The following is a 27,078-nucleotide window of genomic DNA, read 5'->3' on the forward strand; positions in this document are numbered from 1 at the left end:
GCCTTTAAATTCAAGTGTAATATAGAGTGTTTTTCGTCGGGGGGATTCCAGACTGTGTTGTCTGCAGGTGACCGGTAAATTCAGGTGGCCGTTAGGTCAGTTTCGACTGTATTTGGCATGTAGGTACCTTGCATGGACCTCTACCTTTTGATGAGGTTTGAGGTCACTGTGGACAAGGTCACCGAGGCTTAAAATACATTTTTCCGTCACAATTTTGTTACAGTTTCTCTTAGCGCCTTCAATATTTTACCGATCTCTTACATATTTGTCATGTTGGTACCTTGCATGGACCTCTACCTTTTGATGAGATTTGAGGTCACTGGGGTCAAGATCAAGGCCACTGAGGCTACTAATAGATTTTCTCAAGGTCACAATTTGCTTACAGTTTCGCATAGGGCCTTTAATATTTGATCAATCTCTTATATATTTTGGATGTAGGTACCTTGCATGGACCTGTACCTTTTTGATGAGGTTTGTGGTCACTGGGATCAAGGTCAAGGTCACTGAGGCTAATAATAGATTTTCTCAAGGTCACACGTTTTCTACACAATTAAACCATATATCGACAAAGCATCATTGGGGAGCATCCATCAGTTTTACTGAAATCCTTGTTTTATTCTATCTTGATGAAATTTGGTAATAAAATGCATCCATATAACATAATTTTAGTCTAAGTTTAAATGTGGGTCATTTGCATCCAAAACCTGGTCAAATTTTAGAAAAACCATGTAGCCACTTCAGAAAAAAATATCTGGATAAACATGGTGATAATGTTAATCATAGCAATAGCTAGTATGAGCTTATATCTGGGTCACATGCGTCCAAAAAACTAGGTCAGTCGATCAAAAACTTTGTTACCGAAATAGAAAACACTTTTATGACTCAATCTTGAAGCTTTAATAGTAAAAATATTGATCTTTACAATATCTAGGCTGAGTTTAAATCTGGGTCATGTGTATAAAAAGTGAACCACTCTATGGGAAATATGTATGACTCGGAAATATGTATGATTCTAGTTTGATGAAACTTGGAAAGAATGTTTATCTTGACTATATTTAGGCCAAGTTTGAATATTTGCCAGATGCATCACAAAACTAGGTCACCAGGTCAAGTCTTTAAAAAAATGTTTTCACGGTCCACATTTATGGGTCAAGTGTTGTAAAAAAATAGATTACCTGGTAAAGTCTTCAATATTTTGAGGCTGTGAATTCTAAGGTGAGGGCTTAAGGTCCATGATGGCCCTCTTGTTTTATAATCAATTCAAGAGTAAAAAAGTCTTAAGTTATATTTAGACCTTTAATCTGTTCACCCATCAACCAGTAATTTATTCTAACAATTTTTATAAAAATTCATTTAAACCTGAAATCCTTTTAAGAGCTGTAATAGTGACAGTCTTTTATGAAAACAATTCCTGTCTATGTATTATATCCTCATCCTAGAGTACAAATTGTTCTGTGAGCCATTGGTACATGTGATGTCTTCCATTTGCAGCTCTTTGTTTTGGATTTGAGCAACATTATGGGAAAAAGGTGCTTAATGCATGTGCATACTGCACAGGCTTATCTGGGAAAACACTGTATGCACATGATTGAAGCCCCATTTACCTAGAATGTGGCTCAATTTGGTTTAGTAAACTTAAATGTTTATAACACATTTGAACAGAATCACAGGTTATTGTTTTTTATTTGGTGTTAAATTCCGTAGATCTTTCACTTATTTTCATAGCTGTTATCTTGTTGTAGTTTCTATACTTTATTATTTTTATTTATAGATATTGTCATGTTTTATTTCCGTGTTTTTTTTTTCAATAGACAAGTTGCTATTTTTATACCCCCGAAGGAGGGCATATAGTGATCGGACTGTCCGTCTGTCTGTCTGTCCGTCACACATTGCATTTAGGTTTCGAAAAATGCTCATAACTTCTATGTCGCTTCAGATAGCAATTTCATATCTGGCATGCATGTGTATATGGACAAGGCCTTTCCATACGCACACAAATTTTGACCCCTGTGACCTTGACCTTAAACTTAGGGTCCGCGTTTAGGTTTCGAAATCTGCGTTTAGGTTTCAAAAAAATCTCATAACTTCTATCAAGCTTTTATAGGGGGCATAAGTCATCCTATGGTGACAGCTCTTGTTATTGTTTTATATTTAATTTTTGCACAGTCCTTATCTTCTGCATAATCCTGTATAGTTGACTTGCCATATGTACATCTCACATTGATGTATAGTTGACTTGCCATATGTACATCTCACATTGATGTATAGTTGACTTGCCATATGTACATCTCACATTGATGTATAGTTGACTTGCCATATGTACATCTCACATTGATGTATAGTTGACTTGCCATATGTACATCTCACATTGATGTATAGTTGACTTGCCATATGTACATCTCACATTGATTATTATTAAGATTTATACATTAAATGCATGCTTTTAAAACTTTATTCATAACAAATATTGCTTATTATAGCTTTGAAATAAAACTATTAAATTCACAATAACATGTTTCTAATATATATTCCTAAAACATTTTTTATTGAAGTGATAAAATATGCATCTCCAAAGTAGCATGCTATGTCTTATTCAGATACTGATGGTAAAAGGGTATCTATACCAACTGAACGGAAGCCGCAAGACATCGGTGAGATTGACGTTGTTAATTATGGTCAAGAAAAGCAACCCTCTGATAAGGCTGTATCAGAGAGAACTGCGTCCGAGAAGGCACCGTCAGAAGTGGGGTCTAAGAAAACCATGTCAGTTGCTGGCAAAGCAGGTATGCAGCTGAAATTTCCTAACTATATAGCCTTGTTCTAGTAAAACTGGGCTTAATGTATGTGGGTAAAGTTTTGTCCCAGATTAGCCTGTGCAGTCGGTGCAACAAGGCTCATAACTGAAGACCAAGTTTTTTTAACTTTCCAGTCTTAATAGAGAAGAGTTGTGTAAAGCCAACACTGGTCCAATCACGAGACCTTTAACATAATCATGATTCAATGCAACTTCAATTCATATTAAATGTAAAATTAAAACAAATGTTTTATGTCACACATTCTGAGGATGTCACAGTTTAATCCTTGTTTTTAGAGACTAGCTAACTTAAATGACGCAAAAAAATCCAAATCCTTAAGACTGCAATTATTTTGTAGAAGAAAATTCTACCTTCCTTAACCCTTTCCCACTCAGAAGCAAAGTGAAAATGGCTATGTGCAAACAGCATAAAACAAAAAGAGCCTGCGAGTAACTCGAAGTCTGTTAAGGTTTTATGCTGTTTGCTGCTCATCAGTAAATTAGGGTTGGAAATGAAGCCTTTAAAACTTAAATCTAGTTAGAAATGTCTGTAATTAAATGTAACTTTCTAAGGGACTACAAGTGCCTTAAAATACATATCTAAAAAAAGGGTTAAAGATTCACTATGAAGTTTAAGTTCATGGCGTGTTTGCCCAATACAAATTAACACGAAGTGTACAGCCAACTGTTTTTTAACTGAAAAACCTTTGTACTAATAAACCTTTATAAGTATAACTGCATATATAGAAATATTGTAATGCACTTTTTTGAGGCCCTTATAATGGCCCTCTATCTTTTTTGAAAATAACGCAAATTTGTACCTTTAGCTAGTTATTGTATGTACATGTATCCAATCAATCCAACTCTTGAACGCTCAACATATTCAAAATATGCTCAACAGTTACTATTTTTCCATTTACAGACGATTCCAAGTCCCTGAAGTCTGCCTTTTCATCGAAAGGTGTAGACGAGGGAGATCTAAGTCAGGCACTGGCAGATTTAGAAAAGGTACTTGCAGGATGTGTATTGCTTATTGATTGCTATTAATTTGCAAGATATGTACACAAGTTGTTATGTATACATGGTATATGAAACATTATTTGGGTATTTAATGAAGGTTATTTTATTCAGGAATTAACTTGAGTGGTAATATATTTAAATCATATTTCATAGTTTTTTTTCTGTTTGAATTGATAGCAATACTAAAACAACTAAAAACAAACAATGTAACACAATATGCATTACATAATGCTGTAATATATTGACATTATTAGACCATGTAATTGTCTATTCTATATGTACAGTTTATTGTCCCCTAGCGGTTTCACCGGAGGGGACTTATGGTTTGCGCTCTGTGTGTCTATCAGTCCGTCAGTCTGTCACACTTTTCTGGATCCTGCAATAACTTTCTTCATATTTTTTCATGAAACTTGAAACATGGATGGACGGCAATATGGACATTATGCACGTCATTTTATTTTGTTCCTACGTCAAAAATTCTGGTTGCAATGGGAAAAAAAAAAAAAATTGACAATGGTGGAGCCGTTAGGGAACATATATTGCTTGGCAATAGTCTTGCTATCTCTTGCCCAAAGCCATACATGTTAGACGTCCCGATCTTGGCGGGACAGTCCTACTTTTGGGGTGTTTGTCCCGGTGTCCCGATGTAACACTATTTGTCCCGACATTTGAACAAAACCATATACGCTCTTTATGTTCACAATAAAATTCCCTATTCTAGCTCCGTCTGGCTTTAATTACCATCGCTAATCCCTTTATTGCCCCCTATTAACAAACCATATCTACTAGTCGAGTGATCCAGTGTTGTTTTTGACACATTATCAGCGATATATCAGCACATTATTGATTTTATGGGGCATTCACACCAGGGTATTTTTATGATAAGGGTCGTTAATTGCTGGGGATAGATGCATGGTAGTGCATTAAGCAGATTGCTTTTGTATTTCATGACCGAAATCAAGTCCAAAGATACTATTATTACGCGGTATTCAGTGTATTATATGTCAAACAAATCGAGCGCTGACCGATACCAGAGACATAAATTTACTTTCGTTTTTGGCTGATTTTCAGAAAATAATTTGTACATTTTGCATCGATATAAATTTAGAGTAAATGATTGAATAAAAACAGTGCTCGGTGTGCGCACATCCCGTTAAACGTTGCCTTAGTCACATGTTTGTTTACTTCCGGAAAATGGAGAACATCTGTGTTCATGCAATTCTAAACACATTTATCATCAATATTTGCCAGAAATGATGAGGTTTTGTAAGTAATTAGCTGATTACCGACTTCGGTAAAGGTGGCATGATTGATCGTTTTAGGTGTTCTGCTTTTTGGTAAAATGTCCCGACATTTTTAATGGACTGTCCTGATTCTGACCCGAATATTTATGGCATGTATGCCAAAGCCATAAGGATGTAGAAAGTGTAAATTGTTTCATTCAGTCTGTGTGCTTTTTTTCATCCCACTACCCTCTATGTGTAATTGTTCTTAGATTTTTCATGAGCTTTTTGTCAATCTTTAACAGATTGATTATGCTCAAGTGCTAAAGTGCAGAATTATAAGTTTTCATTATTCCATTCTTTTTATTGTTTAAAGTTATTGTCCTTTGTTTGAATTACATATCAAACCTTCTGTGTGCAACTCTTCCTACTTCTAGCTAATTCAATATCTTCATGGGTTTCTTAAAATTTCGATTCTCCTACTTTTTCACTAGACTGGTTTCTTAATCTTTTATTCTACATTTATCCCTAGACTGGTTCCCCAGTAAAAAGCAGTGAAGCAATCAGTTTGAAGAGTGGAAAGAGTGATGACAAGAAGAGCAAAGTTTCAGAGAAGAAGAAAGATGACTTTGTTGTGGGTAAGCAAGCTTAATCACCTCACTTTTAACAGCATGATAGGCGTGGTTGAATATTTTGATGTGGATTTGAATAATTGAAAATTGATCTAATGAATGTTGGTGATTGTATTATGACGATGCTCTGTTACTTGTAAGAAATGAATAATGAAGGCTTTAAGGGATGCAGAAGGTATTATAATGTATTTTTTATTGTGGATATTTATTTTTCAACCTGATATTTTATGTGAAATGTCAGAGGTTTAGAGTGAAAATATATTGTATCTGACTTATCAATGCACAGGGCATATATAACAGACTTCATGGAACAGTAGTTGAATGATCCTTTCTTGATACGCCTTTGTCTTTTGGGGACTTGAATTTTATCAACAGAGGTCATAAAAGTAAAAGCCTGTTTTGGATTAAATAAAAAAAAATGATTTACTTATGTACATATTAATTAAATATCAATTTCACATTAATGTGGTAGATGTTTCAAAAGGGCACTTAATTTTCAAAAGGCTGTGTAACTATTTTGTCCCTAAATAAATTTGGTGATTTTGAACTTGAAAGGGTATTGTTAATGGGTATGTAAACATTCATATCTCTAATACACTTGTGCCTGTTATAGATACATTTTAACCACTGACAAAGTGTTTATTATGATTTTATTGTTTTATGGTTATTACAGGCTTGTCTCATTTAATTTTTATCATCTACTTGCCAAAGCCATTATTTATGTGAATCTTGCGTGTTTAAACTATGGTGTTCACTTGTTTTGTTTCATTTGGATTGTATTTCACATGATTCAAATATGAAGGAGGCATTTGCTGTGAATAATATTTCTCGAACTGTTTCAGGTAACTAAAGTTGCAGAATTGAATATAGCAGATTGCATGTTATTTACCTTTTTTTTGGTAAATTGTTTAAGCAAACCTATTAAAAGTGTTGTTTGATGTTTGTGACACTTTAAATATATTTGATTTATTTGTATTTGTTATTTTTGCATGGCATGTGTGTATTTGTTTGGTATGTTTAACCTATATCATGCAGGAAAGGTACAAAACAAAAAGGAACTGGAGGAATTGTATTACAAACCACCTGAACCTCCAGAGGAAAAGAAACCAATTGGTGAGGCACCATGAAAATGAAGTGCATCCTGTCCTAACCAATCAACTAACAGTGTTCTTGTTTGCGGTTCTATTAGTTATGTTAAACCGGTTTAGTTTATTGCTATGTTTGCAGGTGAATTGCTGAATATATGCTCACAGATTCTGATTTTTTCTCATGAGTCCGTTTGAACTAACATCGACCTTTCCCAATCAAAATCCACCGTTGTTATATCAATAAAAACAAAAATGGGAATCTTGCTTAATAAAATGACTAAATCAATATGTGTATATGCAATCGTATGTGAATGCTATTCTAAAGAATACTGTTAAATAATTGCAGCTTATAATAGATCTAAAATACCTGCTTGGTTGATTTGAGCACACATGTTGCAGTCCGAATAAATTGGAAGTTACTAAGAAATGAGCACAGTGTTTCCTAAAACTAAATCACAGTGTGATTTATTTCTGATTTCTCTAGAATCTTAAATTGTAGATGTTAGATGTTATAACTGTTTGAATACCTTGGTATTTAAATTGCATATGAAGACTCCACTACCACTCTACAAAGTAGTTATATATAATTGGTACTTGTATTGTTAGGGAAATGACTTTGGAATAATTTAACTAAATTTTAGTTTAGTTGTAAATTGGTATATTTTTAGTTAAATATTATTTAGGTTAAATATCATGCCAGTAAATATTTAGTTTGATTTGTTTTATCTACGGTTGTACTTACATACAGAACCAAAAATTCACCAGCCCAAGCCAAAGAAGAAAAAAACTTTGAAAGAAATTCCCCAAGAAAGTATGTGTCTGTGTGAGCTATGTTTGAGTTTCCTCCCCTGTGAAATTACCTCCCTTTCAGACATTTCACATACCCCATCACAGTATGGCTTATTGAACGTTTATTTCAATTGTTGCACCTGTTGTTGTTGTTTAAATTTGAGAAAATGATGACTATACTGTCATTTAAGTTTCATAAGTAAGACTTTATGCACTAGACACGGGGTCAAACCATTTTCAGTTCATAAAAACATTTCCGATTCACTCCACCCTTTCCTCTTACCAACTTATTGTCAATCAAATTCATAACATTGATGTATATTATTATTAAATTCTGAGTGGGTTTGAGTTTTAAGTAAGGATTTATAGACTAATCATATATTGACCATTTTCACTTGATATTTTGTCTTTGATATTTGTAATTAAGCCCAATATTTACTTTATTTAATTTTATAAAAATGTGATTTTTTGAATACAAAACAAACTTTAATTCATCTTTGATTCTTCTATCATTGTAAATTAGTATAAATACAATTATTTTATCTCATAGATTTTTTATTGCAAGAAAATGATAAATATTCCATACATTGTACATTATGTTGTTTAAATTTTTTTATAGTTATGTTTTTGTTTTAATCTGATCAGCAAAGTCTCAGAAAAGCAAAAGGGAGAGTGTGGATGCAGGTAAAACATAGTTCACTCCCTTTTTCAAAACATTCCCTGGATCTTTCATTAATACTTAATACAGATTACACCAGTTATTTCCCTTTGATGCAGGTTTGCCACACTGACTCACACAGTTCCTTTGCCCATTATATTACACGTCTGTCTGGTTTAATCATTTCCTGGTTTTATCACAGATTTATCTATTACATTCAGTTATTTCCTAAAAACTAACAAACATTCATATCACCTTCTGCTCATAAAAGTGCATTCACTGATTTAGTTATTAAATTAATTAACTTATTCTATTTAAATTCATGTGTGTAAACAAATGCGATCACCTTAACTGATTTTTGGCTTCTGTTCATGCACAGAAATCATGCATTGACTAACCTATCTCAAATCAATTATTAACAAATATGTTATATTTACATTTTCATTTGTTAAACTCGATCCTATCAATATGAAAGTTACATTCTCAGCAACATTGTCAAAATAGATTACAGGTATTTTTTAGAAGGAATTAGATAGGGTATATCATATCAGTATTTAAAATGTTCACCATTACACATGAAGCATAAGTTAATCAAAATATCTGTGACACTTTAAACACTTTCTAAAACAATAGCAAAGAGAAGTGGAAAAGCAAGTGAAAGGAAGATTGGAACACCAAAGGTAGATAGAAAGAAGGAGGGAGAACAGAAGGAAGAAAAGACAACTAAAGAAGTTGCAAAACCTATTGAGCCAGTGAAAGAGAAAGAAGCACCTGCAAATGCCAAGAAGCTTGAAGTTGCTAAAAATATTGAGCCAGATGTTGTGAAAGAAAAAGAACCACCTGCAAAAGCAAAGGATGTTGGTGAGACCATGTCACTTGGATGTCACTTGATTGGAGAGTTCACAATACAGATTGCAGTTGTCACTTGATTGGAGAGTTCACAATACAGATTGAAGTGATCACTAGATTGGAGAGTTCACACTACAGATTGCAGTTGTCACTTAATTGGAGAGTTCACAATACAGATTGAAGTGATCACTAGATTAGAGAGTTCACAATAAAGTATTGCTGTTGTCACTTGATTGGAGCGTTCACAATACAGATAGGGGTTGCCAATTGATTGGAGAATTAACTCTTGATGTAGCAGTTATCATTTGCTTGGAGAGTTCACAATTCAGAAGTTATAACTTATTGGAGAGTTAACACAATACAGATTGAAGTTGTCACTTGATTGCATAGTTCACACTTGAGTTTGGAATAGTCAAATGACTGGAAATAGCATACTTCAGATTGTTTCTTGATCAGAAAGTTCACACTTGAGATTAAATAATACCACTTGATTAGATATTGCACACTTTACATATCACATTAGACATGATTCTTTATAAAAACTGAATTTCAGCAAAAAACGTTTTAACTTATTTCAGGGTTTCTGCGACCTGGTTAAAAATATTTTACTTTTTAGGTTCCTGTATCACCGATGACTGGAGAGCACAATCAGTTATTCATAAAATTGATCGACTTTCAGACGGAAACTTCTTTCATATTTTTCAGCCTCACTGACAATGTGACTCTTAAATTAATGGTTAAGTTAAGTAATAATACATTATTTTCTAACTTTCAGATGCTGATGTCCTGATTACACCATGAATACTTTTATTGTAGGATTGTTTATGAATATTTTTATTATGTTTAGGGCTGATAATCAACATTATGTTACAGACATTAGTTTTGAATTGATGCATAGTTTAAGAAGAGCCAGTATGACATTGAGGATATGTTTAGTTGAGGGCCCGGAATATAGAATGCGCCTTGTTCTGGGAAAACTGTGCTTAATGAATGTAAGTAAAGTTTTTTACCCGATTAGCTTTGCTTTCTTCACAGGCTTATCAGGGATGATATATCCTTTTTATTGATTTGTTTGTTTAAAAATGATATCTTTTAAATGAAAATCCCGTCTAGGCAGAAAGTTTTGTCCTTGTGACAACACGTGCCGCACATGCATTCAACACTTTCCGCACATGCATTATGCCCAGTTTTCCCAGACCGCGACTCAAATGATTCAGTAAAATGTTAACTTGTTATTTAACTGTAAACCAGCTGCCGCTGTGGACCATACAAAGGAGAACACAAAAATATATGGCATGGGCCCTAGTGCGGCCCCTAAAGCCCCCAAACCTGCACGTAAGATGCATCCTATTAGCAATGAAAAGTGGTGACTTCAGTATTCCCATGCATTTTTATAATTTTGAATTGACTTAAGGAAAACATGTTTATAATTGCCACAGTTTTTAACTTGGCTTAAACTTAAGTAAAGTTATTGTCTGTCAAAATATTTTAAGGACAATAATTAATTGTTTCTAACTAAGTGCTATACAGTTTTCATACAAATAGTGAAATCATGATGTGTAAATAGAGCAAATTTTGACATTCATAGTTTGCATTCCTGTGAAAGATTGAAATTGTAAAATTGAAAAGAATGAAAGTTTGCACTTCCTAATTAGTTATGGAAATGTGATAGGAGTCTCCACTTGTTTTTGAATATTTCTTATTGCTTACACTTCTTGTCTATTTTATTGTAGAAGATTCATGTGCCTATTCAGAATCAAAGTACTTATACTGCGGGTTGTTCAGTATGATGCCTAAAATCAGTTCCAACAAAAATTGTTCTTAGGCTAATTAAACACAGGCTGACATTAATTCCTGTTTTTTCGAAAATTAAGCCATTTATTCCTACATTATTTTGGACATAGGTTCTTAGGTTCATTTGATAGCCAGTTCATTTGTTCTAATGTAAGTTTGACAGCCCAGACGTTTGTACCTACATTAGTTTGACAGCCCAGCCATTGGTTCCAATTGAAGTTTTAAAGCCCAGCCGTTGGTTCCTACATCAGTTTGACAGCCCAGAAATTGGTTCCAATGTAAGTTTGACAGTCCAGACATTGGTTCCTACATTAGTTTGACAGCCTAGCCATTGGTTCCTACATTAGTTTGGCAATCCATACATTGGTTTCTACATACGTTTGACAGCCCAGCCATTTGTTCATACATTAGTTTGACAGCCAAGACATTGGTTCCTACATTAGTTTGACAGACCAGACATTTGATCCTACATTAGTTTGACAGACCAGACATTTGATCCTATATTAGTTTGACTTTCCATATATTGGTTCTTACATTAGTTTGACAACCCAGACATTGGTTCCTACATGAGTTTGACAGCCCAGACATTGGTTCCAACATTAGTTTGACAGCCCAGACATTGGTTCCAACATTAGTTTGACAGCCCAGACATTGGTTCCAACATTAGTTTGGCAGCCCAGAAATTGGTAACTAAATTAGTTGACAACACAGACATTGGTTCCAACATGAGTTTGACAGCCCAGACATTTGATCCTACATTAGTTTGACTTTCCAGACATTGGTTCTTACATTAGTTTGACAGCCCAGATATTGATTCCTACATTAGTTTGACCTTCCAGACATTTGTTCCTACATTAGTTTGACAGCCCAGACATCGGTTCCTACATTAGTTTAACAATCCAGACATTGGTTCCTACATCGATTTGACAACCCATATATTGGTTAGGTACTAAATTAGTTTGACAACCCAGACATTGGTTCCAACATTTATAAGTTTGACAGCCCAGACATTGGTTCATACAGCAGTTTAACAGCCAAGACATTGGTTCCTTCATTAGTTTGACACCACAGACATTGGTTCCTACATTAGTTTCACACCCCAGACATCGGTTTCTACATTAGTTTGACACCACAGATATTGGTTCCTACATTAGTTTGACAGCCCAGACATTTTGTTCCTTCATTAGGTTGACAGACCAGACATTGGTTCTTATATTTGTTTGACAACCCAGACATTGTTTACTTGATTAGTTTGACAACCCAAACATTGGTGCCAACATTAGTTTGACTACCCAGACATTGGTTCCTACATTAATTTGACAGCCCAGATATTGTTCCTAATTTATTTTGACAGCATAGACATTGGTTCCTACATTAGTTTGACAACTCAGACATTGGTTCCAACATTGGTTTGACAGCCTTGGCATTGGTTCCTACATGGGTTTGAACTGTACTTTGTAATTATCACCATCTGACTGTCTTCTAAAATGAACAATATTATATTTTAAAAATACTACAAAGAAATTTTGTTTTCAAAATGTAGGAATACTTTTCTGACCAATAGTAAGCAATGACCAGGGTCTCAAATAGAGGCCTTTGTCTGGATTGTCAAAATAAGAAATGAAACAATATTAATGGGTGTAAAAAATAGTATTTTAACCATTGTCAGTTTCAATGGATGTCCAAAAACCATGAAAAATAAGCACATCTGCCATAGAAACAAAAAACAAATACAAGTGTTCTTTGGTTTTGAATGGGTACCTTTTATGTAACATATATGTAGTTTGCACACCCCTTTGCCTATTTGTTGTAAATATATAGTTAGATAAGTATTATTTTATTTGTGTATTTTGTTTTAAAAAGGTCTTATTCACAGATTAGCGATTATAAAGCTTTTGGTTATGTGATCAACCGATTTAGAAAAAGTAAAGTGGCGGCTGATTAGAAACATTTTATGTTCAATTTAGCATTAAAAATGTGGGTGCGCATTATACATGGTTGTGCATAATACATGGTTAAGTACAGTATGAAAAAAGTAAATAACCATAAGCAGCATAATTGTATACTTCCCACTGACTATTATTTGAAATTCTGTTGCCTTGATGAATAAAGTACTACATTCAAAAACATTCTAATGGAGAAAGTAATGTTTTTATAACTACGTTTGTCAATATTGGCTGAGAATGAGTAAATTATTGACTGGCAATTTGTAGATAATTGACTGAATATATCCATAGATAATTGATTGAGGATTTGTACACAATTAAATTTAGGGTAAGGCATTCATCATGTATTGTCTTTTGTACAAGGATTGTTGTTTCGTCTAGGTGCTTTAATATAAATTTCCAAAAGCTTCATATGATTTGTGAATAAGTCCCATCTTCTTATTTAGAAGTATAACATAATATGATACCCTCAGCACTAATGATTTTGTTTATTGTATATGTTTGTATCGCACATAATCAATACTATTTCCTTGTACTACTGCTTTTGTTTGTTTGCACGGAGCTGTCACTCTTTATTTACTTTGCATTTTGTGAAACAGAAATAGTTTGAACGTAATGTTTTAGCATGCATAAAATAATTATATGATCTTCCTAGTGCATTTTGTTACAATTGTTATTCTGTATGCATCTTATTCCCGAGTACCATAAACAGTATTGGTTAACTTGTTATTGTTCTAGTTTGTGTTTTCTTTAATGTACATTGAATTCTATCTATTGCTTTGCTTAATCTTTATATATACTTCCTGTTTTTGAATATCAGTGTGTATCAGATATGGTCCTCGCTGTGAGAAAACAGGACAATAACAGGACACACGTTACTCACATGCATTAAGGGACGACACGTTACGCACATGCATTAAGGGACGACACGTTACGCACATGCATTAAGGGACGACATGTTACGCGAATGCAATAAGGGTCAACACGTTACGCACATTCATTAAGGGACGATACGTTACGCACATGCATTAGGAGAACACCTTACACACATGCATTAAGGGACGAAACATAATGCACATGCATTACTGACAACACGTTATGCACATGCATTAAGCCCGGGACAACACATTACGCACATGTATTAAGACCGGGACAACACGTTACGCACATGCATTAAGACCGTGACAACACGTTACGCACATGCATTTAGACCGGGACAACACGTTATGACCATGCATAAAGCCCGGGACAACACGTTATGCACATGCATTAAGGGACAACATGTTACGCACATGCATTAAGCCCGGGACAACACGTTACGCACATGCATTTAGACCGGGACAACACGTTACGCACATGCATTTAGACCGGGACAACACATTACGCACATGTATTAAGACCGGGACAACATGTTATGCACATGCATTAAGCCCGGGACAACACGTTATGACCATGCATAAAGCCCGGGACAACACGTTATGCACATGCATTAAGGGACAACATGTTACGCACATGCATTAAGCCCGGGACAACACATTACGCACATGCATTTAGACCGGGACAACACGTTACGCACATGCATTTAGACCGGGACAACACATTACGCACATGTATTAAGACCGGGACAACATGTTATGCACATGCATTAAGCCCGGGACAACACGTTATGACCATGCATAAAGCCCGGGACAACACGTTATGCACATGCATTAAGGGACAACATGTTACGCACATGCATTAAGCCCGGGACAACACGTTACGCACATGCATTAAGACCGGGACAACGTGTAAAGCACATGCATTAAGCCTGGGACAACATGTTACGCACATGCATTAAGCCTGGGACAACACGTTACGCACATGCATTAAGCCCGGGACAACACGTTACGCACATGCATTAAGACCGGGACAACACGTTATGCACATGCAGTAAGGGACAACACGTTACGCACATGCATTAAGGGACAACACGTTACGCACATGCATTAAGGGACAACACATTATGCACATGCATTAAGGGACAACACATTATGCACATGCATTAAGGGACAACACATTATGCACATGCATTAAGGGACAACACGTTACGCACATGCATTAAGGGACAACACGTTACGCACATGCATTAAGGGACAACACGTTACGCACATGCATTAAGGGACAACACATTATGCACATGCATTAAGGGACAACACATTATGCACATGCATTAAGGGACAACACGTTATGCACATGCATTAAGGGACAACACGTTACTCACATGCATTAAGGGACAACACGTTATGCACATGCATTAAGGGACAACACGTTACGCACATGCATTAAGGGACAACACGTTATGCACATGCATTAAGGGACAACATGTTATGCACATGCATTAAGGGACAACACGTTACGCACATGCATTAAGCCCGGGACAACACGTTACGCACATGCATTAAGACCGGGACAACACGTTACGCACATGCATTAAGGGACAACACGTTACGCACATGCATTAAGCCCGGGACAACACGTTACGCACATGCATTAAGACCGGGACAACACATTATGCACATGCATTAAGGGACAACACGTTACGCACATGCATTAAGGGACAACACATTATGCACATGCATTAAGCCCGGGACAACACGTTACGCACATGCATTAAGCCCAGGACAACACGTTATGCACATGCATTAAGGGACAACACGTTACGCACATGCATTAAGCCCGGGACAACACATTATGCACATGCATTAAGACCGGGACAACACGTTACGCACATGCATTAAGGGACAACACGTTACGCACATGCATTAAGCCCGGGACAACACGTTACGCACATGCATTAAGACCGGGACAACACATTATGCACATGCATTAAGGGACAACACGTTACGCACATGCATTAAGGGACAACACATTATGCACATGCATTAAGCCCGGGACAACACGTTACGCACATGCATTAAGCCCAGGACAACACGTTATGCACATGCATTAAGGGACAACACGTTACGCACATGCATTAAGCCCGGGACAACACATTATGCACATGCATTAAGCCCGGGACAACACGTTACGCACATGCATTAAGGGACAACACGTTACGCACATGCATTAAGGGACAACACGTTACGCACATGCATTAAGGGACAACACGTTACTCACATGCATTAAGGGACAACACGTTATGCACATGCATTAAGGGACAACACGTTACGCACATGCATTAAGGGACAACACGTTATGCACATGCATTAAGGGACAACATGTTATGCACATGCATTAAGGGACAACACGTTACGCACATGCATTAAGCCCGGGACAACACGTTACGCACATGCATTAAGGGACAACACGTTACGCACATGCATTAAGCCCAGGACAACACGTAACGCACATGCATTAAGACCGGGACAACACATTATGCACATGCATTAAGCCCGGGACAACACGTTACGCACATGCATTAAGCCCGGGACAACACATTATGCACATGCATTAAGCCCAGGACAACACGTTATGCACATGCATTAAGCCCGGGACAACACGTTATGCACATGCATTAAGCCCGGGACAACACGTTATGCACATGCATTAAGCCCGGGACAACACGTTACGCACATGCATTAAGCCCGGGACAACACGTTATGCACATGCATTAAGCCCAGGACAACACGTTATGCACATGCATTAAGCCCAGGACAACACGTTATGCACATGCATTAAGCCCAGGACAACACGTTACGCACATGCATTAAGCCCAGGACAACACGTTATGCACATGCATTTAGCCTGGGATAACACGTTACGCACATGCATTAAGCCCAGGACAGCACGTTATGCACATGCATTAAGCCCGGGACAACACGTTATGCACATGCATTAAGCCCAGGACAACACGTTACGCACATGCATTAAGCCCAGGACAACACGTTATGCACATGCATTAAGCCCAGGACAACACGTTATGCACATGCATTAAGCCTGGGACAACATGTTACGCACATGCATTAAGCCCAGGGCGACACGTTACGCACATGCATTGAGTCCGGGACAACAGTCGTTATGCACATGCAGTAAGCCCAGTTTTTCCAGAACAAGGAACATATCTTTTATTTGCAATTACTCAATGGTATTACGCATGCTATTTATTAACTGTTGTTATTGTATAAAAGTCAATTTTCTATTTGCAATGTCTATGTGTTAACAAATGCAAATTGGGCAGTATAACACAGGTGTATTATTCATTAAAATACGGCCTTTCCGTTATCCCTTAACCAGCTTTCCTTGTGCAATTCTTGCTTATGTGCACTGGGCGCTGGTTTAAAAACCTCAAAACTTTTGGCGCTGGATTAAAAACCTCAAAAGTTATATTATCCCCATAAAACTGTAATGAACACTTACTTAGAATTATTAAGTTATTGATTACCTCTTCTCCAAATAGGTTTGAATTTTTTATTTTAGCTAATCATTTATTTAAACTAACATTTTTACTTGCAGCTGTTAATTAAAAGCCTTTCTGTTTGATCAGTATAACATATTTAGACACATGTTCTAGTTTAGGCACTTGTATAATAATAGATGTAGCCTTAAGTAATTTATAATCTTACATCTGCTATACCAAAGAGCACACCTTTATTTTACCTTATATATCATGTAATGGACGTCTTGTTGCTTTCCTCACAAATGTTAATCAAAGTAAACCATTAAAAATGTCAATTTAACTATAATTTACATCTTTTTACTATGGATGGAGATATTGTCTGAAATGTGTGTACATGTAGCCTTGTAGGTAGGTTATATGCTTATCTAGGGAGGGATTGCATGTGGGGTCAAGGTCACTGTTTCTAAAAATAGATAAAGAGTTTCCACTCAATTAATTACTCTTGGATAGATGTGTTGTTCTGAATTGTTTCTGTAGGCAGCATACATGTGCATGTTGGGCCAGTGGGATCAAGATAAATCTTGCTTAAAATAGAAAAGTATTTTTTCTCAATAACTTGAGTTTTGATGATCGAGGGCGGTGTTGTGCTGTAATTTTGTTTGTATGTAGCCTACATGCAAGCATACATTGAAAAAAACAAGGTCACAACTGTTATCAAAAAATTACCAACACTTGCGCAATAACTTTGATAAGGAGGGTGGTATTATGCTGTTATTTTCTATGCAAGTAGCTTATAAGTTAATTAAATTCTTGTACATAAAATCAATAAATTAAAATAAAAAATCTTGGCATGGTCAATTTGTATTGTTTTAATAAATAAATGCTCATCTTTTAGTTAACACATTTTTATTATCTAACTGCTATGTATATTCAAAGTCATGTCTTTGTGGTCATTATATTACGTTTATGACAGAAAACATACATTATACTATAAAAGTGGAAGAATAGTCAAGTGGGTTGTCTTAGGACAACTCCTATATCTTGTTGCTTTATTGATGCTTTGTTATTTATAGTTACATGTTTGCAACAAATATTTGTGTTGGAATACTTTTCTTTTTCAGAGATGGCCTAATCACAAAATACAAATGTTAAATAGAATATGCTTATAGAAATATTCATATATAACTTCTCAATAATTGCTATTCACAGCTTGTGTCTAAGATTTATTCTAAAGAACATTTGAGGAGGGCTTTGATAATATGGGGCTTAATGCATGTGCGAAGGTTTCATCAGAAGTTAGCCTGTGCAATCTGCACAGGTTTATCAGGGATAACACTTTTCACTTAGATTGGATTTTAATTTAGAAGAGACTTTTATCAAATGAAACATTTCATTAAAGTTTCCTCCATGGTTAGCTTATGCAATACGTCCCATTTTCTTTGAGCGCAATTCACATATGATACTAGAGATATATTAGAAATGTTGCTTTTTCAATTTTAACATACAATCATGTACATTTAATTTACATAAAATTTAGCAATAATCAAATGTTTCAATTTAATATTTATGTAATGATTTTGTAAATGGGAAGAATTCAACTTCTCTCAGATGTAGCATTTCATAGTAGTCCAATAAAAGGCTGTCTTAATAATTTTCTAACACTATGACACACTTCCATAGGTAAACCAAAACCCAAGAAAGCCGCAGCCTCTAAACCAGCGCCTGCCAAGGAAGGGAAGGCCAAAGGAGGTAAGAAGGGCAAGGGTAAGAAGAAGAAGGAGGAAGTGGAGAAGGAGCCCGCGACGGCAGTGGAGGCAGTGTCCCCTGTGAAGGAGAAGACGCCCGATGTGCCTCGAGAGCCCACGCCCAAACCGGTCACTCCTGAAACTGAGAAGGTAAATAGGGTACTGGGAAAATCATCATTGAATTCACAACCATAGAAACTATAGAAATATAGTCCAAAGGGGCAGATGTCCACCTTGAGAATCTGAGTGAAGGGGCAAATGTCCACCTTGAGAATCTGAGTGAAGGGGCAGATGTCCACCTTAAGAATTTGTGTGAAGGGGCAGATGTCCTTGTAGTCCTGAGGGGGTATATTGTTTTGCACATGTCGGTCGGTCCGTCCACCAGATGGTTTCCGGATGATAACTCAAAAATGCTTAGGCCTAGGATCATGAAACTTCACAGGTACATTGATCATGACTGGTAGATGACCCCTATTGATTTTCAGGTCACTAGGTCAAAGGTCAAGGTCACAGTGATTCGAAATAGTAAAATGGTTTCCGGATGATAACTCAAGAATGCTTATGCCTAGGATCATGAAACTTCATAGGCACATTGATCATGACTGGTAGATGACCCCTATTGATTTTCAGGTCACTAGGTCAAAGGTCAAGGTCACAGTGACTCGAAAAAGTAAAATGGTTTCCGGATGATAACTCAAGAATGCTTACGCCTAGGATTATTTAACTTCATAGGTACATGGATCATGACTGGTAGATGACCCCTATTGATTTTCAGGTCACTAGGTCAAAGGTCAAGGTCACAGTGACACAAAACAGTAAAATTATTTCCGGATGATAACTCAAGAATGCTTATCCCTAGGATCATGAAACTTCATAGGTACATTGATCATGACTGGCAGATGACCCCTATTAATTTTCAGGTCACTAGGTCAAAGGTCAAGGTCACAGTGACTCGAAACAGTTAAATGGTTTCCTGATCATAACTCAAGAATAATTAGGCATTGGACCATGAAACTTCATAGGTACATGTACATTGATCATGACTGGCAGATGACCCCTATTGATTTTCAGGTCACCAGGCCAAAGGTCAAGGTCACAGTGACAAAAAACGTATTCACACAATGGCTGCCACTACAACTGACAGCCCATATGGGGGGGCATGCATGTTTTACATACAGCCCTTGTATATTATAATTTTTAGCTCGTTTTTTTGGAAGAAAGCCTGAGTAATTGTCATAGGCAGCTCGTCGTGTCGTCCACTTACAACTTTGAAACTTCATATGTAGATGCACCTTGATGAGTTCTACACGCCACACCCATTTTGGGGTCACTTGGTCAAAGGTCAAGGTAACTGTGACCTTTAAAAAATAAAATAAAAAAATTCTGACAAGCTTTCATTTATTAAAAACTGCACCCGTAGCCGAGCATGGCAACCGTTACGCGGTGCTCTTGTTCATGATATGTTTGTAGCGGCTTAAATCATATTATAATGTTTTGAATTTGTTCACATATATTAAATACCGAACAATCTAATATTCAAATACTTAAATTACTGATTATTCAAATACCAATTTTGCTAATCGTTGCCCACTCTGAAAAAGGTGCAGATTATCCTTTTTGTTCAAGTCAAATACACATGCTACTTTAATATGTAGGTACAATAGATTGGTATATTATATTAGACAATCCCAGTATCAAATGGTAGGAGGATCTAAATGTTGTATTTTTAAATACTAGTACTGTGAAACCATTATTATTCATCAGGCATTAATTTTCGTCTATTTTGTCAGTGGACTGAGTGACAAATTTAAGATCCTAACGAATAAATATGACCAATGTTAAAACAAAATTAAGACTGAACTACCGCAAGCATGAGACTTTAAAATTCAATGTAATCCAGGCTCACATACTTTGTCTGTTTCGTAGTCAAGATAAATCCGTTTTTGAACAAAGGGGTGCACATTACACAGTGTACCTAACTGACACGTGGCCGGCCGCATTGCTGTAAAACGCGGATGCAATTAAGCTGTTTCAAATGCATTGACTTCGTTTATGTAGAATAGTAATGATTAGCGCTAATTGTTAACAACTTTATTACCAATTGTGTGTATTGGGATTATCAAGGGTGTTGACTTAAATTGGCAATTGGCTTTTTTTTAAACACTCGTTAACGGCTACCGTCTTTATCCTAATAAACGCTCCCGCCCTAAAAACGCGCCCCTATCATATAATAAAATGAAGGAGTGGTCAAAATAATAGCACCCCCGTTTCTCGGCTGCTAAGGGGTAAAGTAATTGCATTTTATTGAAGGAAAATTGTTTTATCAACAAGGTAATTGGCATGAACCTTATAGAAATAAAACTTAAATAATAATAATAACATATATATTTGGAACAGATCGATGTAAGAATTTAACTCCAACATGCAGGCGATATTATTATTGTATCTGTGTTTTCAGTTTTAAATGTCAAATTCATATTACGTTTTTTTGATGACCGTGCATTTAAAATACGGATCTACCCAGGTTGTTCAATATGCGGTACACTGTTCATATCTCGGCCATGCTTACTGTTACAGTTCTCACTACGGTCATATCGACAACGGCCCTTTCATTTCGCATGATAATAGGGTGTAGGGTGTAGTATTCTTATAAAACTATTTGTGATATGCTCAATGAACTCGGAACTTTTCGCAATTACCGGTTAACACATTTTAGGTGTTGGCTCATATTATACCTAAAGGAGGGTAAAATAAACGCGCCCTCTTTGTGATTTGCATCGCGCCCGGGCGCTTATTAAGATAAAGACGGTATTCGGTCCGGCTAAGCTGCTTATCATAACAATGAACTTGTCAATATCATACAATAATAAGGGCCCATTACTATGACCTGATAACAAAAGACTATTTAATTGGCATGTGACAAACATGACTCCCAAATGTCCTCCCTTTTCCCCACCACGATTCGTCGAAACAGCTAAACCACGATTTATAACGGACATGTAATACACACAAATCGGATATTGATTGACACATTTTTTTTCACAATCAGAAATAGGCAAATTTAAGTGCTTACGAAATAGCCATTTTTTTAATTACACATTTTTGTGCTGACGGAAAAAAATGGTTTCACAGTATTTGTGGTTTACTTGTGGCTTAAAAAAAGTCATGAGTCGAATCTGTTTTGTATCTTAATGATGTTGTAGATCTATATTATAAATAACTGATACAATTGATGACATTTTCAATCATATAGAAACCAGTCAAAGAAAAACAAAATCTCTCCCAGAAGAAAGTTGACACCAGTCTAAACACCAGCTCTCAAAATGAAATCTCTCTGAATAAAACTGGTGACACGCATGAGTCTAGTATTATATTTAATGAGGAAGTAAGTGGGTGTGGTTGCATTTAAAAACACAAACACCGTTTTTGTGGTTGAGCAGAGTAGAAGCACAAAGTGTTGAAATGTTATTTTCTTATTCTTTTTTTTATTGTTTATATAAATAAAATTATTCTGGCATAATTAAAACAGATTGATAAAGGTTTGATAGTCATAATTAGTTTTTAAAAAAATCATAAAAATAACAGCTTTAGTTTTCCAATCTACATGTATGATAACATTTCAATACCAAATTTCATTACTTTATCAAGTACCTAAGTCACAGAAGTTTACTGCTATTGCGATCCCTGTCACAGCACTTATTCATTAATATGTATGGTTTGTAAATTATGACCACATCTGGTGCAGCACTTGCCAAGAAAGAGAGTCTAAGCTGAAAAGTGGCCAATGAGAATTGTATAATTGAGCCTTGCTCTGGGAAAACGGGACGAAATGCATGACAGTGTAAAGTGTCGTAAAAGGTTAGCCTGTGCAGTCTGCTCATTATAATCACAGACGACACTTTCCACTGTTATGGTACTATTTTTTATTTAAAGTAAGTCTCTTTATAGCAAAAACTATTTAAGGCTGAAAGTGTCATCCATGAGCAGCCTGTGAACACTGCACAGGCTAATCAGGGACAACACCATATGTAAATGCATTAAGCCCTGTTTTCCCAGAGGGAGACTGAAGTCTTCACATCTGAAGACCTAAGTAAATCAATGATTGTCTGTAAAATTTTGTTGCAGCCTACCTCGGTAAAATCTGCAGGCAAATCCAGATCATCATCATCAATATCAGGGTCTAGAAGTCATAAGGTGGTTGTTATGGTCACCCAACCCACCTCAACTTCATGAAACTTGTTTTTTCCTGTAACAATGTTCATGTTTTCAGTTCCAGTGTTCATGTTTAAGTATGCCTATAACCATTCCATGTTGTCTCGCCTATTATAACCCATCTTGTTGCTTTACAAATGATAATTAGTTTTTTAATATGTCCCCCAGTCTATACTGGGGGACTTATTGTTTTTGCCCTGTCTGTTTGTTAGTTGGTTTGTTTGTTGGTTTGCGTTAAAATTTAACATTGGCCATAACTTTTGCAATATTGAAGATAGCAACTTGATATTTGGCATGCATAGAGCTGCACATTTTGAGTGGTAAAAGGTCAAGGTCATCCTTCAAGGTCAAAGGCGAAATATTGATATTTGTCATGCATGTGCATCTCATGGAGTTGCACATTTTGAGTGGTGAAAGGTCAAGGTCATCCTTCAAGGTCACAGGTAAAAAATATGAGGGGAGGACATAGTGTGTCACAAACACATCTTGTTCAATTTAAGAAGCAGGCATATAGCAGTCACATCGTCCAGCTGTTCTGAATGCCATTAGAATACTATTGTCTCATTCTTAATGTTTAACTATATGTTGATGGATTTTATAATAACTTATATCAAATAAGATCCTACATTAAAGGTCAAGGTCATGCATAGAGGAAAAATGTCGAATCTGGCCATACATCAGCTTTAAATCACTTTCCTCAGCTTATTACTTTACCATACATATATCCATGAAGTTACCACAAATGTTAACTGTCATTTCTTATGAGTCAAATATAAAAGCCTCCCTTCCTCAAAAGTAAAGGTCACATATTTGGCCATTAAGCTCCTTTTCCGGAGTTATCATGTATAATGTTTTTAACTCTTTCAGTGCTGGAACCGAATTTTGAAGGCCTTTGCAAACATTTTGGATCCAAACTGTTTGCTATTCTGATAGTATTCTTTGAAAAAAAAATCGAAGAAAATGCTAATTTTAGAAATTCAGCAGACGACATTTTAGCAAACGACAAATTTGCCATCATGCAAAGGGTTAAATAACTTACCACTTATGACAAACATGAGGAGATTGTCGTTTGTCACCCTACCTCTAAGTTCAAGGTCACACTTGGAGTGCAAAATTTAAATTGATGCCATAAAACAGCTATTAAGTCTAATGAGATAAAAATGGACCAAGGGGGTATCCCTTCTGTATTGACATATATATACGTTGTTTCTCTTGTTTTGTAAGTGTTTCTTGACATTTTGACAAAAATATTTACAAACATATAGACATACAAATGTTTACTTTAGGAAATCAGGAAAAATCATAATTATCCTGTCGTACATGAAAGTTGTAGCATTTAAGTTAAATGTGTTTTCATAATACATGAAGTGCATTACATTGTAAATGAAGTGAAGCATCTTAAATAGATTTCCTAATGTCAGTGAGAATGTAATTAAATGGATATACTGCAGACTAGATGATGGTGGGGTTAATTGTTGCAGTATACATGTGTATATCATTTTATGATGCCGTTCACTTATTTAAATGTAATCGTGTGAATGTAATTACTTTTACACCGTATTAACTTTTCAATCCTGTGTGTTTTTCACCTTTACCATTTTATTTGCCCCCCCCCCCCCCCCCTAATGAAACTTGTGTTTGTCACATCTTGATAATGTCCCATTTCACACAGGACCCTGTTAAATTAACATCAGATCAAAGCCTCTATATACGATTTGTGTATGAAATGTGCATAACCAACCTGGTTTGAAGTCAAATTTCAAACATATGACAGTTTAAAAATAGTTTTAATTAATTTGTTGTAAAATGTACGTTAATATTGTTTAGGTGTTTCCTTTTTATGCTTATGGCAGGAGGCAAAAAGCATTTGACCTGTCCGTTATTCCATATGTTTGCTGACTATTTTTATTCAATCAAATCATGATTGCCAAATTCCTAAAGCATCATTTGCCTTAAATGAGACACACAATTTAAAATTGGATGACCAAAAAATTTGAGTTGAACTTTGAGAAAACCAGGGTTAATGCAAATGCCAAAAATGTTGTCACAGATTAGACTGTGCAGTCCAAGAAGGCTTATCAGGGACCTTACTTTCCACTTTTATGGAATTCTTTTATTAAAAGGAAGTCCCTTCAGAATAAAAGTCCAGTCTTGACGAAAAGTGTTTTCCCTGATTATTCTCAGGCCAGGCTCAAATAATGTTCTCTTGATCAATGTTTATCGATCAATAAACACAACTTATACTAACACCCATTTTTATTGTGTTTTTATGCATCAGATCTTCAAAGCATTGTTGTTTTTCAATAATTAGTACATGTAAAAAAATAATTCTTAAATACTAAAATCAGGGTTAAAAGGTCTTGCATGATAGTGTTATATAATGTTACATGTCTTGCCATCTGTAGACCACTCCTATGTTGATTTACTTTCTGTTTGACCCATAACCTATCATTGTGACCTTCTTTCTGTTTGTTCATTGCACAGTCTGAGAGCCCCAAGCCGTACAACTCAGATGATGAGGAGGATTACATCATTGTGCGAGACGAGACAATGTCGCCCGAGGTCCCAGTTGATACCGGATTGAACATCACGACTAGTGTGGAGGAGGAACCAGAGGAGGTGCGTTAACAACCTTAACCTTGGTGTCCATGGTTACCGTTACTATGGCTGACATGTATACATGTTTTGTTCTTTGTGATCCTATTTTGTCCGTCATTTACTGGTTGTTGTCCGTTGCCTATAAGCTACACAAGTTAACATTCTATAGAGGTTACATTCTATAAAGGTAACATTCTAAAGAGGTGGCATTCATGATTGCCAAAATATTTGGCCCATGGTCTTGGCCAGAACTGTTCATGTGGGGTCAAAAACTAGATGACATTGTCAAATTGATGAAAAGGCTAGTAATAATAGAATTCATATTTTTAGCCCAAACTTCTTGAAACTTGCTCAAAACAATTATAATATATTGACCCACTGAGAACATATTTGTCCTTCATTGAAAACCCATAACCTCTTGGTAAGTTTTATAGGACAAAGCAAGATAATTGGTGATTGATAAATGGGATAAATATTTGTCCAGTGCATGTTTTTATTTGCATAGATAGCTTTTCAAAGGACAAAGTTCATAAATAAGTCCTTTGTTTGGAGTAGAACCAATAAAAGAAAAACACTTGTCCTTTTGCCTACGATTTCCAAATAACATGGAATATGTTAGAAGCGTACTAATATGTAGTGGCAGCCTCAAGAATCAAGTCTGTAGGTTAAAGGTCAATGTCAAAATTTAAGGTCAAAGGTCACTGTGGTTGATGAGCATTACTTATCTGAGACAGATTCAAGACTTGGTCACATAGAGTAAAAACACTAATGTCAAATCACATAGAGTTAAAACACTGATGTCAAATTTAAGGAAAAAAGGTGAACACTTAAGGAGCCATATTAAAGGATCAGTTTTTCTGTGAAAAAAAAGTTTTTTAACCCTTCAGGCCCTTCAGATGAGCAGCCTTGCACCTTATGATCCTGTGTTGTTGTTTTGAAACGCAGTTTCGTCAACATCAAACTAATAGTATTATTAGAATTTTATTTAATATTAGAAATAACAAAATCCATTTAATATAATTCTTTGGAAAAAAATATCATGTTTGATTTTTATTTGACCTATTTTATTTAATTGTAAATTTAAATATTACACTTGATATAATAATGTGGATATGTCAAAGCCATAGTAGCAGTGTGTAACTGATAACCGTTTATCACTTTGGGTTAAAATATCACTTTGGGTTAAAAACTTCTTTCATATTTTGTGTGAATGATGCTATGATGATTGTCACTGTAACATTCACTAGGACATGTTTAAACAAATACTTGTGTTTGATGATTTAACCATTTACTATTTGATTGACTATTATACTATATTCATCTTGTTATCTTATCAAAAAGCATGAAATCTAAAT

At 35.7% G+C, this 27,078-nt stretch overlaps 1 protein-coding gene across 3 annotated transcripts in view; it reads left to right on the plus strand.

Annotated features, from left to right (window-relative positions):
* The window catches only part of LOC127847142 (titin homolog), a 142,712-nt gene that overhangs the window by 85,686 nt on the left and 29,948 nt on the right, over positions 1–27,078 (plus strand). For 2 of the 3 annotated variants that reach the window (XM_052378820.1, XM_052378822.1), the window contains 8 exons: positions 2,598–2,783; positions 3,717–3,802; positions 5,570–5,675; positions 6,705–6,782; positions 8,192–8,230; positions 18,849–19,063; positions 23,039–23,107; positions 25,610–25,744. In XM_052378820.1, the coding sequence (XP_052234780.1) occupies positions 2,598–2,783; positions 3,717–3,802; positions 5,570–5,675; positions 6,705–6,782; positions 8,192–8,230; positions 18,849–19,063; positions 23,039–23,107; positions 25,610–25,744 (914 nt within the window). Of the gene's footprint in view, positions 1–2,597; positions 2,784–3,716; positions 3,803–5,569; positions 5,676–6,704; positions 6,783–8,191; positions 8,231–10,304; positions 10,389–18,848; positions 19,064–23,038; positions 23,108–25,609; positions 25,745–27,078 lie in introns of all 3 variants that reach the window. The other variant, XM_052378821.1, reaches the window with a different exon arrangement.

This window comes from Dreissena polymorpha, chromosome 10, assembly GCF_020536995.1.
Source record: "Dreissena polymorpha isolate Duluth1 chromosome 10, UMN_Dpol_1.0, whole genome shotgun sequence".
NCBI classification, from domain to species: domain Eukaryota; kingdom Metazoa; phylum Mollusca; class Bivalvia; order Myida; family Dreissenidae; genus Dreissena; species Dreissena polymorpha.